General features: G+C 40.2%; 1 protein-coding gene across 1 annotated transcript in view; it reads left to right on the top strand.

Moving 5' to 3' along the window:
- Positions 1-21015, top strand: part of LOC125895244 (phosphodiesterase 4D interacting protein) — a 114624-nt gene that overhangs the window by 39105 nt on the left and 54504 nt on the right. Inside the window, exons 4-5 of the mRNA XM_049586909.1 lie at positions 16485-16595; positions 20473-20549. Of these exons, the coding sequence (XP_049442866.1) occupies positions 16485-16595; positions 20473-20549 (188 nt within the window). The remainder of the gene's footprint in view (positions 1-16484; positions 16596-20472; positions 20550-21015) is intronic.

Consider the following 21015-nt stretch of genomic DNA (forward strand, 5'->3'; position numbering starts at 1 on the left):
TTTTCTACAACAGTGGCAACTGAGGCTCATGGGTATGATAGTGCTTAGAGCCATACATTAAATCTAATGGGGGAAAACATGATTTCTCAGAAACAAAGTTGAATTTAATAGCTGTCACATAAACCTATAGTATTGTAAATGACCCAGGACAAATCTGTGTTTCTCTCTTTAAGCGACCTGACACCTGTCTTAACCTGAAAGCAGTGTCATAAAGTCTATAGTCTAAGTGTTGAGGTGATTTTAAGCGTTGATGATCAGCGTGCAGACTTGAATCAGCTCACTTGGAAAAGTCATAAAACAGGCTTAGGATTTTCTGTCTGTTCTGAAGTGATGTTTGTATTTAGAGCGTGTTAGTTTAGACCCAATTAGAAGGCTATTGGTTGCACTGGTGGAGCACAGAAGACAGAAAAGAAGCACAGACAGAAAGAAAATGGTTGCCTCTGATAGATTCTCTCTGTCTGTGGGTGACAAATCGGAGCTGTGATGTAAAGAGGAGGTGTGTGTGGGTGGTTTGAGTTAGGCTTATAGTGAAGCCTGTCTGTGAGATTGAGACAAATGAAGGGAGAGATTTCCTGGGCAGAGGAGCCAAAACTTGTTATTATATCTGGGCGGTCATGTTGTTTGGATTGGTGATGACCGTGAGGCAACTCTAATATGATACGAGTTCTCTCACACATCAAGCTTCCAAATGTTTGGCAAATTATTGAGGAAATGTTGAGCTGTTGTGTCAGTGAAAACTGGGAACCAAACCAGGAAGGCCCAGACAAAAAGTACACTACAGTCCTCATACTTTTGGCCATTTAGTGAATTCTGTCTCCTACTCGTTTTTATTTCTGTTGCTCTCCTTAAAACTCTAAATGCTAAATCTTCCCTGACTCCTCCCCTGTCTGACAGATGACTGACTGTAAGAATCACGGAGAGGGAGAGGGAGGGATCAGGATAGAGGGAGGAGGAGAAAACTCAATCAGACGGTGTGTGATTGACGATACAGACATCAAGATGTCTCTGAGAGAATACTAGATGATCTCACCCTCTTTGTTCTGCAGGCAATGTGTGCATTCCCATTGGCACAAGACCCTGACTCCTACATACAGATGAAATAAGAGTAGATATTGTACATACAGTATGTCTGCTGCTTAAACTGTGGTTTTTATTATTCACATACGAATATGCACCTGCAAGCTGTATGTGCCATTATGTCATCTTCTTTTATTCATGACATTGTAAACACAGCATCCATACAGTATTTTGCAGGCACCCACCAATACCATGCATATAGAGAGGAGATGACCTAATTTATTTCTTTATTAATGAAATAGAATTTGGGAAGCATGATTTATTTGTGGAGGATTTACCAGTGCTGTTTAGTGTGAACTTGCTTTGTGTGCAGAATATTCAATACAGTAGATGGTGGAAGCACAAGCAGGGACTTACAGCAGCCTCAGTGTGAACAGACTGAAGAAAATGACCCAATAAACATTAGAACTTTATTGTCATGCACATAAATGATTAACATGTACTCAGGGCAGGGCGTAGAGGAGTATGCACGCAGATAGTCTGTTCTCGCAATTTAATCAATTCAAAATGAATTTTTGGCTGTGACATTTTTTTTGTATTCGCGCTGGCTTTTGCAATCTGTATGCCAGTTTTGCCAGTCTGTAATATCCAAACCATTTTTTTTTGTGTGTGACCCCTGTCAGTCTCCAAAGATTCACTCTGTTTTGCCAGCTATTTGAAATACACTTACATGTTTTGTCCAAAAAATATAAAAAAAAATGGAAAAGTAGTAAATTTCCAGACTGGAGAGAGTGGAGCCAGAAAGTGTTTTTATATTTTGGCTTCATAAATTGATGAAATTATGAACTGATTAGTAAAACTGCTGTTGATTATTTTTCCCATTTGTTTTAATCAGCTATTAGTGCCAGCACAAACATTCAGCTCTACTTTTTACCTTCTAACCCCACCTCCCCTCTTGAGTACACTCTGCTTTTATCTTTGTTTTGATCCCTCATCCCCTTAGTCCCCCGATGAGGTCATTTCCTGTCTGGCTGACTCACAGCTCTCACACCTCTGAATGAGGGAGGGATGGAGGGATGAAGGAGAGGTGGAGCGACGAAGGAAAGGTGGAGGCATTGCTGTTAAAGAGTGTTGGGTGTCAGATCTACGTCCAGAGAAAGCTGTTTGTTGGCTCAGATTTTGGATTTTTCTGCCTCTTGCCTTCGTCCTGGCAAAAACACAGAGCAATTAATACTTAGATATATATACAGGGGTGAGATGTCAGCATGTGTACAGGCACATGAATGCTCATGCATACTCCCCTCATCATACACATACACACACACACACACACATACAAGTATGTGCATATGCAGACACAATACCCCTGAGGTCAAACAGAAATCCCTTCATTCTATAAATTGGACATTGCACTGACCCGTTATTGTTGAATTGACAAGGTTTCCTCTTTGGCAGCTCTCAGAAGCAGCAGCAGCAGCAGCAGCAGCAGCTGTGTTTAAGCCCCAGGAGCTGCCTGAGTCCAGGCCCTGCTCCCCTCTCTCTTCCCTCCCTCTCTGGGAGTATCACGCTGCATCATCAACCCAAGCTCCAGGCTACGGGCCATCGGTCACAGCCTGCGCTCACTTCCGGGGGTCAGGTATCTCAGACAGCCTGGGTCAGGAGGGGAAGTGGTGCTGGAACATCTGATCCTGATCCAATGGGCGCACTCCCGCAAACCTGGAGTCAGTTCCAGACTTTTAAACACACCAGTCCAGTAAAATTGGACCTGTCCAGCTTGGGTTCCACCTGGCAGAGAGTGATCTTTGTGTATCTCATGTAACGTACCCTGTGTGATATAAAATATAGTCTTTGTAGCGATGGATGGGCGCGCTTGTTGATTAGCCCCAGAAGGCCTTTCAGTCAGGCAGCAGGGATAAATGACCCCAGCCTGTCCTGAATCAGATACTGTATTTATGACTCCCTGCTTCCCACAAAATACATGACATCAGATGTGGTTTAAACTGAAATAGACTGTTAACTCCACACACACTATGGTAGCTGTAACCTTTTAGCCCATGACTGGTCAAGAATAGAAAACTGTGGTTTCCACTGCAGGACCAAACAAGGCCAAACCAAGGCCTCGTCATATTTATTTTCTATGATTCTCTATTTTACAGACAGCTGTGTATCAAAGTTAGTTTCTGAGAAGCAGCTGATTTGTGTACATGACACGAGTTCTGAAAGTCTAAGTCTTGTTTAACTTCTTGTCTGATCAGATTTTGTCTGATTTGTTTTTATACCATTATGTAGTTAAAAAAAAGGAAAAAACACTTTTCTATGATCTATAATCCTGTTGTTTTTAAATTTAAACACTAGAAGTCTCTGCAGAAAATGCCGTCTGGTTCCTGTGAATTGCTGTTAACATCCAAAAGGTTTTTTTTGTTTTTTTTAAAGTAATTTGTCCGTTGCCATTGGCTGGGGACACAACCAAGCCAAAGATCTGTAAGCAGGATAACGGATGTCATAAGTGGCGTTTTCCTGCGCCTGAGCCAAAAACACAGGTACACAAAAATGGATACAGAAATGGTAAAGAGGGTGGACGAGATAGGCACAGCTGCACAGGCTGTTGTAAGTCCACTTATAAAAATAAAGAAAAACAACGTATTTCTTTGATTGTCATGAAAAATGTTAAGTGGAATCAGTGCCTGATGCCACATCTGTGGTGACTAAAATGATGTTAGTGCAATGGATATGACAGTCTATAATGATGCGTTAGGGCAAAACAATCCGCTAAATCAGAAATGAACACAATGTCAGACTAAATAATTAGTTAAATAAAATGACATTCAGTCAAAATGTCAGGCAGAGAAAAATGTGTTAGGCCCATTAAATGGTTTTTATGCACTTTTAGTTTTGTTAGTTTTAAGCATCGGTACTATGTGGTGACATTTAGAAAAAGATCATTGAGTTCAAATAAGTACGTCTGTGACGTACTGTGACGCAACATGATGTAATGTGACATAACATGATGTGAAGCGACATACGTACATTAGTTAAAATAAGTCAACACTGACCTTTGGTTTTGCACCAGACACAAATCCCCTTTTCCCATCTCACTTTTTATACAAACAATATGACACCTGTGCTCCCTTCATAATTACTATGGCCACTAAAAATTGCTGCCATAACAATAGGCACATACTTTTAATGAGCTGATAATGGCCTAATGAACTTACTAGTAAGTGTAGCAGGCTCCCTCTAAACCATATGTATGAGGTTGATTGCTAATGCCCATTCAGTCAAGTAGTGCTAAGAACAATATTACAACAGTAGAAGGGCTAATAATGAAAGGGGATGTATGGGACGCTGAGGATGGATGGATGGATGGATGGATGGATGGATGGAAATATATGATGTAATGGAGGCTGGGAAGGAGGAGACTCACTGGTGGGAGGGGGTTAATGGGAAAGGCATGCACAGTGTAGTGCAAGAAAGGGGATAAAACACAGGATTGGGAGGCTAAATTGGTGTGATTAGCAATAGGTAATTGGGGAAAGTGCAGAAGAAGAGTTATACAGGTATGAAATAGGTTTGACAGGTTAGTAGAGGTGTTTTTAGCAGTGGACCTGCTCCCTAACCTCAGTTACAGTAACTTTAATAGTTGTGCAGAAGGAAAATTCAAATTCAAAGCATAAATGTTGTGGTTTAATAAAGACTTTGGCCGAGCAGAAAGCACTGACATGTATCCTCAAACGTTTCTGTGATTTCTGCTGCTGAACCTTACAGAGCTAAAACAGGGTTTGCTTGTTATTTATGTCTGCAGCTTCCTCCCAAACAGCCTTTAATGTGATTTCATTCAGAACCCCATGTCAGCTGAGATGATTTGCCGGCAGGCTTTGGTTTCATATAAATGAACACTGCTTTTGATCCTGTGTTATAAAGTAGAGTTGGCTCAGGCCCTCATTTGTCCCCGCTGTGGAGAAGAGGTGAATAATCCACTTCCAGCTCGGGCCTCGCTTTGCAGCCACAGTCTGGATCAGAACGTCTGGAGTCAGTGTGTTTCTGTGTGCTGTTAAAAAGATTCAGATCCTGTTTTGCTTCATGCCTCTTGTTCTCTTGGCATCATTAAAGCAAAACAATGGCGCTCAGAGTAAATAGCCATGGAAACGAAGAGAGGGCTGCAGCTAAACAGAGAGGCCAGCCAGGGTTTTTTTCAGCCATCTGACCGCCTCTTTCCCACTCAAACCGCCGCCGCAGGCTGCATGCAACACACTCGCCTTGACCTCGTCTTGATGTGCAACACTTAATTTAATCCTTGCTGTGCACATTATGGGGTGTACAATATACTTTTGCACAGCATCAACCCATCTTAGAGGGTTATAAACTAAATGTAATGTCTGAAAATGAACTTAATGTGTCTATTTGTTGGAGTCTCGAAGTAAACACATCACACAGTCGGTTGTTGTTTTATTTGTTTTGTCGTTTTTTTTGTTTTTTTTTTCTTTCACCACATTAAAGTTGGCAGACAGGCTGGAAAAGCTATCGAACGGCCTCCATACCGAAACCCTCCATCCATCGGTGCAGTTCCATCCCAAAAACTCTGATGGGAGGCTGGCTCTGAGCTTAAGACTCCCCACCAATCGACCCTCCGCTGCCACCTCCTTCACACCGCACCATCCTTCACTCACATACAGCTGCTGCCACCACATCTGGGAATGATTTTATCAAAGCCAGAGAGTGAGGGAAAGTGAGAGGAGGCAGATGAAGTCTATGTTCAGATATCCTCCTCCACCCCCTGTAACGTCTTCTGTATCCAAAAGTTGTGTCACACAGAGATCTGTAAAAGTCTCCCAAGACTGTTCTTTTTACTTTTTGAAGTGCATGTAGTTCCCATTAGACTTATTTACTTGCAAAAACTTCTCATTAGCTCTGATTTATTTTGTTGCCTTGTGGTTTAAGTTAACTGAGCATCCTGTGGGGGACGACTCATACATTGTTGATTGAGGTTGAGGTATGTGAACTACAGATTTTTGAATAAGGTTTCTTTTAGTCAATAAATCATGTTTGGATATTGCTTTAATAGGATGTTGATTTTATTTCTGTTATCTATTGGATTTTTGCATCAAAGTAATGAAGCAACTTGAATTTTCCAGTATTTCATTCCTCTGGCATCTGTAACTGATTCCCTAGCTAACGTTCCATAAAATGCTCTATTTAACAATATACTGTACAGTATGTAAGTATATCATATTCCCAAAGCAACCCAGTTTTTCAGCAAAAAAAATGAATTGAAATTGAATTGAAATTCCATAAAGACTAAAAGCACTGCTGCAGTATTATTCACCTCTCCACTCTACATCGGGGTGCGTAGTAAGTTTGATATGTTCATATATACACGAAAATATGGCTTAATCAACAGCAACAGTCTACCATGAATGGTTAGCTGATCATTGTTTGCAACTGTGCTTGTTGATGTTGGTCCCAAACAACAGATTATAACAGCTAACTGAGCCTGAAGAGGCACACTTTGCTAAGGATCCAACAACATTTTTAGAGACAGCAGGTGATTGAGTTGTAATACCACTAAATCCTTACTACTATTGGGCCTTTAAATATCAAACATTTGTTTGATATTTAAAGGCCCAATGTGGGATATTTAAAGGCCCAATGTGGGCCTTTAAATATCAAACATTTGTTTGATATTTAAAGGCCCAATGTGTAAGATTTAGTAGGATTTAGTGGTATCCAGCGGTGAGGATTGCAGATTGCAACCAGCTCAGTCTTCTCCCGGGTAGAATTCTTTCAGTGTTCATTGTTCAGGAGTTTTTTTCCAGGGGCTGAATTATCCACAGAGGTCTCTTCCTCTCCAAAACAAACAGACCAGGTGAATAAAACTGAATGAAGCAATTTTATGTCACAAATCAGTATTTCTGTTCAGCATGTCACAGACAGCCCACTTGCCCTGTGTTGCTAGCCTGGGCCAGTAGCAAACACGATGCCTGTATTTATAAAGAGAGATGCAAACATTTTTATTTTTTAGGTTATGTTCAGCTCAACTGCAGGATTTATTCTGCTTCCTTAACATAGGATATACTTAAATAAATTCATGAAGTGATCAACAAAAGGCTCAACAAAATACTCATAGTAGCATCAGGTAAGTTACAGTATACAAATACACCAACTAAGCTCTGCGAAATACACAATATGAATGAAGTGTCCTTGTTTTTCAGTTGCACTTAAATCACACCAGTAGCACAACAAAAAACATGTATTGCTCTAATTGGGTTACTGTAACTAACATCTTCAAAGTTCAACACTGGGTTGAAAAAATTTTAACAGACTGTGAAATAAATGCATTATGTTGCACTTAATATATCTTTACATTAGTAACAAAACAACCCCCTTTTGCTGTCTCATAGTATTTCTCTGTGCTGTGTACAATACCTTACCCATTAGCAACAGGGCTGCTAGCCTAGCATGACCGTGGAAACATCTCATTTTAACATGTTACCACAAAACCAGTTAACTCTACGCACTGCACATTATTGCAGAGGATTCACAACACTCTTATCCCTTATCCTGGGGTACATGTATGTGACACTGAGGAATATTAACCCCCCTGTATGTACAGTATAATCAGAGAGGCAGAAAATTTGCATTCAGCTCAAGCACTTGCCCCTAAGGGGTTTTAGGTTCCTCCCAACTCAATACATCATCTAGTGGTCTGTTTAGATATTACACCAACACAATAACAAGTAAAGTACAATGAAAATGCATTAGATTACTATTTAAGACACAATAAAATAAAAAATGTAAAGGGATGTCTGGTTTTTAAACACATTCAACTTATTATTTTAGTCATGAACTGTACCATAGCCTCTATGAATGGTACTATAGTCCCAATGATTTCTTTAAACACATTTAACTTATGTTATTTATGTTTATTTTCAGGTGATGATACACAAGTTAAACATTCGTATTATATTCTATTCTATTTCTGTCAATATATTCCTTTAAATCCTACACATTGGACCTTTAAAACATGCTTTAGTGAAGTATTCCTTAAATGCAGCTTTTCTTGCATTGGAAAGAATTAAATTGTGTCCCACACTAATGTCAAGTCACTTGTTGCAGTTTGATTAGTGACACTGTTCATTGTTCATTTAGAGCTTACATGCTCTTATATTCTGCATTACACAGTTAGATTGTTTTGTGCGTCCATAGCTGTAACTGTGCGGTCTATTTCATATTCTGTAGTGGGTTCTCCCACTGACAGTCCAAACTGATGTTAGCCTGCAGCTCATTACATTTTATTTTGGTCAGGCCCTTCGCCCCACAGCAGGCTTTGCTTTGGACACAGCCAGTCTTTAAATTTTCTGCTTGATAAATTTTCCCTAATAAATAAATCTCAAACTCTGAGCTGTGTTTTCTCTGAACGTCAGCCCAGCTGTTTTGTCCGTCATTATGTGCCTTGTGGTGTGGGGAGAAATGATTATGCGCTGGAAAATAAAATGAAAAAAATATATAGTTCCATTTCAGAAAAATAAATTGTGTTATTTTACACACTTGTTAAAAGTTGCTTGATGTATTTCGTTTTCGTTAACAGTGTGAAAACAGTAGCACGTGGCCTTCTCTCCCTCATTAATCTATTTTAGGGGTGAAGTGTAACATAATCTGTTGCAGGGACTTTGGCATTGAGTGTAATTTTATTATGAACATTTGCAATGAATCTCAATTATATGAATTCAGTGTGTGTGGTCAGATTTAATGTGGCTCACAGTCACTGTGTCATACTCACTAATAACAGCAGTGTGACCTCTGAAGTCTGCAATAACCAGCTGTCTGAGGGATTTAATGCTGTTTCAAATCATCACACTCCATCTTATTGTTTTAAATATAGAAGGAACTGGCCTGTGCTGTGTTTGCAGTTTTGTTAATAGTGGAAACACACAATGTTCTTTCCCTCTGAATGTTCAGTCTGATGTCAAAGTGTCTGTCACTTTGGTTGAACCGTATCGGTCATGTCTCTCATATTCACCCACCTAAACAGTTACAGTTCCATTAAAATATAACTATTGGTTGTTTCAATTTCGCTGCCCACGAGTGGCCAGAAAAATCAGTTATTGCAGGTTTGTGGTTTTGAGATGGAACACAAAGACAACTTCTGTACTAAATGTGTGCAAATTTTATAGTTTGAGTATTTGTGCCATCTGTATTCATTCACCCCAAAGAGCCAACCTAACAACATAAAGACACTGATTTCCATGAACAGATGTCGTTTATGGAAGCAGAATCTGTAAACAATAGGACACGATTTTGGTATCAGAAGGATTTCCGTCTGTAGTCCGAGTCGTATTGACTAATAAAGTTTGAGCAGGCCTTGGTTGCCTATAAGTAAACAGTCCATGCGGAGAGCAAAAGAGGCAAAAACATAAAAATAAAATGAGAGTAGAACGGACATTGAACTGTTTGCTATGGTAGTTTTGCTAGTAGTAGTAATATGGAGATTGTTGTTAGTTGTTATGGTGACAACAAACGTCAGGGTTCCGATGGGTTCAGAGATTGGCTGTAAATTAGTTGATCACTGTTTGTGTGTGTTGCAGTGGTGGACAGTAACAAAGTTCATGTACGTAAGTACTGTACTGAAGTACAGTTTTTGAGAATCTGTACTTTGGTTGAGTTCAGTTCAGTTCATTTATTGGTCTCCTTAGAGAAATTTGACTTGGAGTTATTTGGAAACTTACTACTTTGACCCCACTACATTTGAAAGACATATATTGTTCTTTTGACTCCACTACATTTTTATGAAAGCTCTCATTACTCATTACATTTACTTTGAAGTCAGCAGATGATTTTTTTTCTTTTCTAAACCACAAAAGTCCATAAACTGAGATTATGCAGTTCTGCGTGTGGGTGGTGTGTCAAAGTGATGTTCCTGTACCTCTACCTTGCACATGCACTTCTCAGATTGGGCAGCTCAACAGTAGAGACAGGTAGAGAGGCTATTACAATGGCTATGGCAGCAGATGGAGATGAAGAGCATATTCAACAAGCTTTTATATTTTATGTGTTTTACTAGAGAGTCAGTACATTCAGTGGGTTGCTTTAGAGTCTGGTGTGTTGACAGCTCAGCCTAAGTCTTTGACTGATCCCTAAACTGACCAGAAACTCAGATTATTCGAATATCTTCTTCCCTTTCCTTTTTCTGTGATCTCCATATGTTCACAAACTGGAATTATGAATCCTCAGAATAAAGTAAAAAATTTGAAAAAATCTGAAGTTGAAACATTTTCACTTTGCATGGACGGGTCTTCCCTCAAATTACACTGCCAAGGGCAAGTTCTCATCAACATGTCTTTGTATTGACTTTGTATGCAAACACTCCAAGTTTAAAATTTGCCTTTGACTTTGAGTAAAGTTGAGTTGAACACAACTTTAGATCATGTACTTGATGTCTAAAACAAAAACATCATTATTAAAGTGAGTATAATGAACTCAGGCGTAATGAAAATGTAAGTGGTGAATTTTGAAGTGGTGCCAGATACAGTTGGTGAGCAAAGGTTTTGGTTTTGGTCTCTGTACAGGCATAACTTCCCTTAAAACCACAAATGTTATTTTTACATTTCTTTTCATGTATGGATTAAACAGCCAGTGTATAGGATTTAAGCTGCTTTCACAGTGCAGCGCAGTAACAGTAACCTCCCTGACAACCACCTACCTACAAATTTCACCCCAAAGCATTTTAAAAGGGGCTGCTGCCGCTATGATGCACTACAGATTTCTACATGTTAATCAATGTTTATCAATTTGCCAGTCATCTGAAGTTTGGTGGAAATGTTGTCCCCAGCCTAGTTTTTCTTCTGGTTGTCCTTAAAAGTTGCTGGCACTGTGACTCTGGGTATTCAGAGACCAAAATTATCAGCTTCTCCATCTTGTCTTTTTTGTTCTACCCTCATGCCCACTAACTGATCAGCCGGGCAGGCCTATTGGGCAGGGGGCAACCGCCAGACGCTCAACACAGTGAACTCTTTCACGTTTGGCCTTTAAACAAATAAGACAGAACGTGTAAATCAGTGAGCTTTTTAGGTATTGGCAAGTGTATTTTTTCACTTTAAGAGAGTAAGGCTAGTTGTTTCCCCCTGCATCCAGTCTTTATGCTAAGCTAGGCTAACCACATACTGACTCCAGATCTGTACTTACCAAACAGACATGGGCTTGTTATCCATCCTCTTATCGTAAAAGAAGCAAATAAGCGTACAGGTACCTTCAGGCACCATATAAATTAAAATGATGTGACCTGACATTGAATATAATAAACTGCGCCACAGCGTCCGCCCAGTGCGCAGGTTTTATCTGCATTCTCTACGGTGTGTCTCCCTTCTTTCTGTCCACAGTTTTAATTACCTCCTGGGGATATTTTTAGTGGCTCTCTTGATGATTTAATTAGGTTTACAAATTATAATTTTTAACCACCATGTCTACTGTGGACCGTGGCAGCACAATAAACACAATCAGACATTCCCCCTGCAGAATTGCATTAGGGGTTTGGCACTGCCAGAGAGCAGGGCTGGAAAATGTCGAGCTAGCTGGCATCAAGGAGCTCCTGTTACCGGTAAAGGGGGAAAAAACCCAGCACTCTGCCAATCCAAAACACACACACACACACACACAGTCACACACTCACATGCAAACTCCCAATTACACTCCTATTCCTGCAGAGATGGTTTTTAAACCTCTCTCGACACAAAGATGAAGCAGAGGGTAGGGGTTAGTAAACTTTTTTGGCTGCCTCCTGCCATGCTGCCATGACAACAAAACAGCCTTCAATGGTGCATGCAAATGGTCAGGAATGGGGAAAGGGACAGTGGAAAATATCTGACGTGGATCCCCTCTTGTACCCTGATATTTCAGGTCTTAATCCTTTCTGATTCTAATAACGGGGTCCGAGTTTGCTCCCAAATAATAAGACTCAGTGGGGTAGAAGTTGGAGCATCATGAGCCTGGAAAAATGTTCTAATGCTTCGTTATTGTTTTTTTTCCTTCTCTCGTGTTGGATTATGCTCTGATGCTGGAAAAGTCCTGCAGAATTAGGATGATTTCATTTCACGGGCACGTCGTGTTGTAATAAATTCAGTCTTTTCTCTCTCTGCGTGACCTCTGGATGAGACGCTGCGGTCGCCGTCTCTTCTCCAGCTCTCGTCGGCACCAGATTGGTTTTCAGTTTTCAGTGTGCGTGATGCACTTGTGTCTAACTCCCCCAAATGTTTTGGCCAAAAAACTATCAGTGGTGTGTGTGCGTGTGTGTGTGTGTGTGTGTGTGTGTTTGTGTGTGTGTCCACTTTAATCATTGATCACCTCACAGCATGTATCCCAAAGCAGATGACAACCCAGAAAACTCATCTGGTTTGATTTTTGGAACAATTGTTGTGGTTTTGTGTTTTCAAACGTTGTCAAATTGAGATTGTTCTAAAGTGTTGTCATCAGCAATATATTTTTGCTTCAGTCTCCTCTCTTGATTATTGGTTATTGACAAATCACCCTGGCTAATGTGTTCAGTAGTCAGCCAGTGTTGCTCCTTCATGAGGCCTCTGTAAGTATTTGGAGGTTAGATGTGGACCTTGGAGTGCACACTGTATGTGGCCAAAAGTATGCGGACAGGCGAACATTGTAGCTGTAGGTGCTCACAGTTGGTGCTGAAGTTCATCACAAAGGTGTCAAAGATGGGGATGTGCGGTATGTTGTACTGTAGTTTCCTCATTGTTTTGGACAAACAAAAAAAATGTCGATTTATTATTTTCTCAATCAGCTGATTAATTGTTGAGTTAAGTCTCTGGAATTAGAGAATTTTTTATCTTAAAAAATTACACAAACCAATCAATCGATTTTAATATTAGTTGGCAATTAATAAAATAGTTGACAACTATCAATCAATTTATCATTGTAGCTCTCACTCTCATCCAGTTTACAGATCATGTTACTATCTGGAGGACAAAAAAATATGATCCAATGACAACAGTGCTGATACAATGAATTATTCTACAAGTTGACTGACAGACTAATGTGAACAATTATCACAATTGCTTGTAACCAAACAAAAATGTCAAACTTTCTGTGATTCCAGCTTCTTAGTTGTGAAGATTTGCTGTTTTCATGTTTCATTGCAAAGTGGGTTTTGGACTAAACAAACATTTTAGGGCATCATGTTCTGTTCAGAGAAATTATGATGGACAATTTTCGCTATTTTAAAGACATTTTATAGATTAAAACAAATAATCGAAATAGTGAAAATAACTTTCAGATTTTCTTCACCACAAATTAATGGCTGGTTTTTAATTTTCCAGCCTAGCTGCTTTGCTGACAGCTTTTCTTTTCATGACATACTTACAAGAGTAATTATAATAATAATAGATGTATATGGAATTTGTAATAAATTATTAAAGAGTCAGTCAACACTAGATCCCAATTTTTAAGTTAGCGAAATTGATCTTGCCTCATTCATTTTATTGTAACAGCAGTGCTTTGGGTTAAAAAAAAAAGTTAATTTTGCTCCATCACGCCATGAGCCACCATTTATCTCTTTTTAGATTTTAGAAAAAGTTACAACTGCTGGCGGTAAATTGGGCTTGCAAAAAATTTAATGCAAGAAAAAATGACAGCTACTTGCTTTAATGACGGATGTGGGCCCTACGAGAACCAGATTTGTGGTAACTTTAAGCAAATTTGCAGTCATAATTTTGTGGTCTATATTAGTTTTACACAAAACGTGTAAAGTTTAAAAGAAACACTAAGAAATTATTGTTAAGTATAACACAAAGCCCACATTATTCACAACAAACAGTGTGGGACCCTTTGAGATAAGGGGCCAATCAACATCTTAATTGTCTTTGTGTCTTGTGTCAGATTATTTCATATTGAAACTATCTGCATATATTTTCTCTCTAATCAGCTCTCGTGTGCATGTATGCACAGAATGTGAATACAACATGTGTTCCTGCATTCAGCCATATGCTGGTGTGTAGCTGTAATCTGCCGTCAGTCAGTCTCGTACTGTGTGCCAGCACATTGGACAGCCCTGCATGTGTGATCAGCGTCTCACCACTTCAGCATTCCTCAGTGACAGCCGCAGGGCTACGGCTTCTGTAAATAGCCTCTGGATCGCTGCTGTTCTCCCTGAGATCTGCAGGGATGTTGGGACTCTCTGAGCTCAGGTAGAGCGTTAGTGCCTCCCTGTGGTCAGAGACTGATTTGACTTATGAGATGGATAAAACCATGGATCGTAACTGGGAGTTTAGAGCAGTGTTTTGTATGGAGCTGGCTTTATTTCTGCAAGGGTGAGGTTGAAAACTCTTATTCAGTCAGCAGGGTTTTTAAATGAACTGACCTGGAAGATGTTTCTAACATGTAAAGTGGAGGAACTTTCTAGTTTAGTTTTGGTCATTTGCACATGACCAAGAAGTCTAAACGTCTAGTCCAAAACATTGAACATTACTTCATTTCACAGACTATATTTCAACGTGCAGTTAAACGCATCCTCATAATGCAATACAGCCATTTAAATGCTGTGGGAGAACAGTTTTATCTAAGCTAGATGTCTTAAAAAACATTCACTTTTCAATGAAATCTTGCCCAATTTTAACCTAGACATTTAGACATTGTTGATCAGCAAATCACCAAAGCTTTACTGAGTCATTAAACAAAAAAGAGACATTGCCATCCCGCAACTCTTCACTCCAGCAATATGACTCACATCTCAGATGCACATGTTTGCTTTATTTTTAGTGCAAGTTCAGTCAGATTTTTTTTAATGTTGTGGTTGTCTTCTTGGAACTCTATGAATTCTCCATCCCATCTTTCCTTAACTATCTATTAAAATCAAAGGATGGTGGTGAAAAAGACAAAGGGCATCTTTTTTCCACCCCTGCCGTCTCATTGTTCTCCCTCACAGATTGTCTTCTGACTCTATAGTAGTGGTGCTTCCAGCAGCTGTCCATCACACTTGGCCCAGTGAAGCTTCTCTTCAGCCAGTAAAAGGAAACTGCTCACCAGTTGTCCTCTATAGGCCTTGATCTTATCGTATTATTAGACCATATACTAGTCATTTCTCTGTGTATGGTATGGAGGCACAGGCTCCAGGGATCCAAACTTTCAGGCCTTCACCTGCAATCGTCAAGTAAGGGACCCAAAATCACCACAAAGAGACACACGTAGACCACAAAAAGATGCAAAGGAACTGCATAGAGACACAAAACTACCTCAAAGACACACAAAACAAAAAAAGAAAGGGGTAAAACTGCCACGTAGTCTGAGTGCCTTGCTCCTGTGTAGGAGAGGTGGTGGGGCCTTTTGCATATCTGTGCTCAGGGGCATATTGTCTCATATTCTACCCGTGCTTACAGTACACCCCTTTAAAAAAATCCACTGATACTTCTTTTTTAAGGGCATCAGTGTCAGTGCAGTACAAGCTTCTGTCAGTGGTGGAGAGTATACTCCTATGCCTAAGGTAAAAGTCCCAAAACCACAGTGTAAAAATACAGACAAGAACGAGTAAAAGGCCTACAAAACAAACAACCATACAGATCTTTTTCAGTGTCTTCCAAAATCATTAAGATTCCTATGACTGTTTTGTTTTTTATCTGTCACCTCTGTGTTTATGGCTTGGTAAGGTTAAGCAAACTAAAGCTACTTGGTTAAGGTTAGGGAACAATTATGGTCAAAGTTAAAGGAAACCAGTGTCGCCTGTTGGTAGGAACAAACAGCTGTGTGCCCATCCATTTACTCCCTACGTGGTTTTGTTCCTTCACTTTTGGGAGAGGTAATTTTTTGGACAAATGTAAATACAGGTTATTTTCAGTGTTTGAAGAAATGACTCAGTGTTTTCATTTTTTTCTGATGAGGACAGTCTCTTTTGATCTCATGTCAACCATCTTAATTAAAGTCCAAATTGAAGAAAAACATTCACCTCATCAAATCAACCCCACATTCGCAAGTCTAAATGTTAAGAGTCTTCCACATCAGCTCAGCACTTGTGCCTGTTATCAACACACACACACACACACACACACACACACACACACACATAAACTCTCCTGTCTCAGATTCTTGGCATGACTTCCTCGTGGTAAAAAAGGAAACATCCCCTCGCCCCCCCTCCTGCCTCCCATAATCCCTTCTGCCTGCCTGCATGCCATCCCCAACCCTCCTTTAACAAATCCAAACTCAGAGGAGCACATGTCCACTTTATGTTTTGACCATGACTCTGTTCTTGTTCCTGGCTGTCAAAGTGTGATGGCAAGGGAGAGCAGAGAACTGATCTGAGTTCTGTATAATCAGGATAGTTTGATTCTTCAGTCAGACAGTGCTGTTTCTCTTCAGCCCTGTCTTTTCACATATTATGCGGTACTAAATGGGGGGCTGCAATGCCCCCTACAAAAGAGCCACCTGTCATGATGACTAATCCTGGTTTCCCTGGTTGCCGCACTATCTCGCAGCACCTGAATGACCTGAAGAAGGAGAACTTCAGCCTGAAGCTCAGGATCTACTTCCTGGAGGAGAAGATCCAGCAGAAGTTTGAGGAAAGCAGCGATGGTGTGCACAAGAGGGTGAGTGAATGGATTAATGATACATGCAGGAAATTATCAAAGACCTCGGTCTACATGGATTTGATGCATTTCTGTAGTTACTCTGCAGTGCAGTCAGCTTTGTTGTTTCCAGAGCTGCAGGTTTGTGTTTGACAGTTATTAGTACTGACAGCAGGTCTCAGGCTGCTCTGCAACAGCTCATACACACTGTCAGTCAGAAGTTTCCACCTGTGAGGCTGATTCACAGAGACTACAGCTTGTCTCACTGCTGTCAGAGCAAAATCAACAGGTACTTAAAGGGACAATTCGCCCCAAAAGTAAAAATATTTTTACTCCTACATATAGTGCTATTTATCAACCAGATAGTTTTGGTGTGAGTTGCAGAGTGTTGCAGATATCAGCTGCAGAGATGTCTGCATTCTCTCCAATATAATGGAACTAGATGGCACTCGGCTTGTGGTGCTCACAGTGCAAAGAAAACACATTTGCAAAACTCAACAGCAATGTCTCTTTCCAGAAATCCTGACCCAGTACTCAGGATAGTCCACAGACCTTGTTGTTAGTAGTTTCATGTAGAAGCTATTTTCTTTTTACCAAGCCACAGCCGCCACCTATCACCTAGCACCACTGAGCTGGCTAATGTTATGGCTCAGCCGAGGAGGACACCAATAATATTTACATCTCACACTGTCGCGAGCACAAGCCTCTCATCCATGAGTAGATGCGCGCTACCTTCTGCACAGGAATATGGTAGGTGGGTGTAGTTCAGCAGACAGAAAATAGTTCCTACATGAAACTGCTCAAAACAAGGTCTGTGGATTATTTTGAGTAACTGAGCCATGGTTTCTGGAAAGAGACATTGCTGCTGAGATCTTTAAATGTAATTTTTTTTGGCACATCTACATCTAGTTCCATTATACTAGAGAAAAGGCAGACATCTCCAAGAATGATATCTCCAACATTCTGCAACTCACACCAAAACAATCTAGACTGATAGATAGCAGTACAGATAAGACGGAAACATATGTATTTGTGATTTTGGAGTCGAACTGTTCCTTTAAGGCCTCTTAGCCACAATGGGACACTCACATTAAAACTGTGAAGTCTCTTTGGGCTCCTCCATGGTGTCTGGATTATTTATGTTACTGTAATTTTGAAGAATTAAGGCTATATTAAAATGAGTATGCCACAATTAAATAATATGACAAAGCTAACAATGCAAATTGTTGCATTAAAAGTAATGCATCAGTGGATAGAGGAGAGACAAGTCCATGAGCACTGTCAGAGGGCTCTGATGACCTGCTGACATAAATCCATCCAACAGTCATAAAATCCACAGACTGTAACCCATGTTTGCAATCATGCAATCATATATGCCATCAAAGGCTGGCAGTGTGGCACCTGTTCACCTTCGTGTACTGTAAGCATGTAGACATCTCATCTTTACAACATATCGTCTTCTCATTTTACACCTAACTGGATCTTAAGTGTCAAAATCTGTGGATCTCTAGATCAAGAGGAGCCTGTTGACTGTAAATAGTGCTCATTGTTTTCTTACAATAGGAATTCTGTAATGCATAAGAACATAAAACCTGGAAAACATTTGAAACTCATACACTCATAAGAGTGGGTAGATCCATAAAACACTGAGCCTTAAAAGACTGTTATACTGTTTTTGGACGGATGAAGGGCACAGACAGGCAGTGCAGTGTATCCAAAGAGACCAACACGTCTGCTGAGAGGATGGTTGTTTTAACTGCCTCTGCAGTAACTGTCTGACCTGTTTTCTGTCGGCCACTATAGACCCAATGACCCACATTATGTTAGCCTGAGAGCCCTCAGGCCTGCTGTTTGCATGCATGCGGGCACACTGTGCACGCAATCCACTAGTTTATTTTCATGTGTGTGCCTTGCATCTATGATAGAAGCAGCAACACCTGTGTTGTGTGTCAGTGTGTCAGTAATCGGACCTGCTGCACATGGACACGAAGTTCATCCCAGGAGCACTGAAGTGTAACTCCAGATTGATGTACAGAAAAATAAATCAGGCAGATACCTGCACGTGAGCGAAATGACAGCCAGATCAGTCTGGTTTGTTGCTGCGTTCAGAGCCAAGAGTTAAAAGTGGAGATGTTGCTGGGTGCAGAGGGGAGGAGGGGGGAGGGAAAAGGGGAAGGGAGAATAGTTGATATTACACGGGAGGGGGTTCAGAGGAGACACATGCAGCAGGTGCTCATATCCCTACCAGCTATTTATAGTCATACAGAGCTCCCTGAAATACAGGTCAGCACGTGCAACTTGGGAAGCTCATTTGGTGTCTCTCTGCAGTACTAAGGAGAACTCCATATGATTATTTTTCTGCTGAAGGATAAATTAGATAGCAGTATAGATGTCCTGGTTTTCGTTTTGCTATATCAGAACACTTTGGAGTGTGTTATTGTGCACCGGTATCAAATCAAATCAGACCATTAAATTGACTGGTATCAGTTGCTATCACTACCATTATAACGCTTCAGACTGGGCAAACTACACTGACCAGTAGGCCAGAAGGTGCATATCCAACACTAGGTTTATGCAGCAAAACTACTTGGTTAGGTTAAGGAAAGGATCATGGTTTGGGTTAAATTGTGTTTGTACCATTAGTTCCATACATATGTACCTTATGTTACACGTGTTAAGTATGTTAAGTATGTACGTTGGTTAAAATAGGTCAACGCTGACTTTTCGTTTCACATGAGACACGAAAAGTGGTCTCCTGGGTTTAAGTCCTGTGTTTTTTGACCCACCCATGCACCAGGACCTCCTCCCTATTGTGGACGCTCTTTATACTGCATCAACCGACTTCCTTCTTTGCGCCGATCGTAATTACTACAGTCACTAGAAGTCACCAACTAACAATAAACATGCATATAGGAAGTAGAGTGGGGTCATACTTCCTTAAATCTATGCTCCCAGTGACAACTGATAACAGCCATTTAATGGGCTAATAGCATTCGAAGCAGGTGCAGTATGCTAATACCAGGCTGATGTTAAATCATCATCCATGTGTTTGTAAAATCTATATGATAATAAACTACCACTATTCTTTTGATACATAATGCAAAAATCAATAGTTTTTAAAAAGTGCATAATGATTTCTTTGTAATGCTGGCTCACTTCTAACTTGTTAGTTGGATTATGAGTAGGACTGAACTAGAGTCTAGCTGGTTGAACTTGTCACTTTTATCAGTTTAATTACAATGGACTCAGATATTTAAATGTTTTAAACTGTGATATGAGAACACCAGGATCAATAGGAGTTTCATAATGTCACTCAGTCAGAGAATTGGAATGACTGTTCCAATGAAACTCACTTTCACCAGTGAGTTTACTGACAATGCAGCATCAGTATTGTTGCTATGTTTAAACTACCTTGCTCATGGCCTAAACATGATGTTTAAGGTACATTGATATACACTATTAACAAACCTACCAGCAAATCGTCTCTGTGCCCTCAGTATGAATTAATATTGTGATATTAGATCAATGATCACCTGGCATTATCATGTATCTAGACATTTACCATTGGAAAGAAGAGTGCATTGGTTGTACAGCTTATTAAATTAAATTGCTGATTTTTGATCATTTCTGAAGATGCACATGAATGTTTTCTAGCATCTTTTTTCCCTATAAATATCTCCAGAACATACCAAAAGCAATCTCTGATATATTATCTTATTCTATCAAGGTTTTAGGTAAAAAAAAAAAAATCACAGTATGTTTTTTGTCAACATTACCAAACCCTAATATTGTCAATGAATATGATGTTGTCACCCCATGATGGTTCTGTAATCATGGTTTCTACTCCTCTTATCTGCAGGTTCTTATTGTTGTATTTTACTGACTTTTTTTTTTACAGAACATCGAGTTGAAGGTTGAAGTGGAGAGTCTGAAAAAGGAACTTGAGGAGAAACAAGAGCATCTGGACAAAGCACTGTGAGTATTTGACTTCTTCCTGCAGTGATAATCATCGGGTTACACATTTCTTTACACTCTCAGTGACTGTGAGTATGTTAGTTTGAGGATCCCCAGGCCTTGAACCCCTAAATGTATCCCACAGATCAGTCACCCGTAGTACAGTATATTACATCTCTAGGACAGTCTAAGTCTGCTTGTGCTGCACACATTTCTTAAAACGCCTTCAGGGAAACCTGACAGAGAACTACAAAAACACTCTTTTCATCGCTAGTTTGATTATTTCCCAAGAGTCCACCTCGGGACCCTGCAGCCTCTCATCACACGCGAGCCCACCGGCCTATAGACTCACCTAGCTATCACAACACACCCTAAGCTCTGAGGAATGCCATGTATGGACTCAGCACTGAAATGCTTTTGAAGAGGATGAAGTGGCTCTGTGTTCTGGGACGGAGGACGAAGAGGGGATGAGGGTGAGGAGGTGGAG

This window comes from Epinephelus fuscoguttatus, linkage group LG10 (genome assembly GCF_011397635.1).
Source record: "Epinephelus fuscoguttatus linkage group LG10, E.fuscoguttatus.final_Chr_v1".
Classification (NCBI taxonomy): Eukaryota; Metazoa; Chordata; class Actinopteri; order Perciformes; family Serranidae; genus Epinephelus; species Epinephelus fuscoguttatus.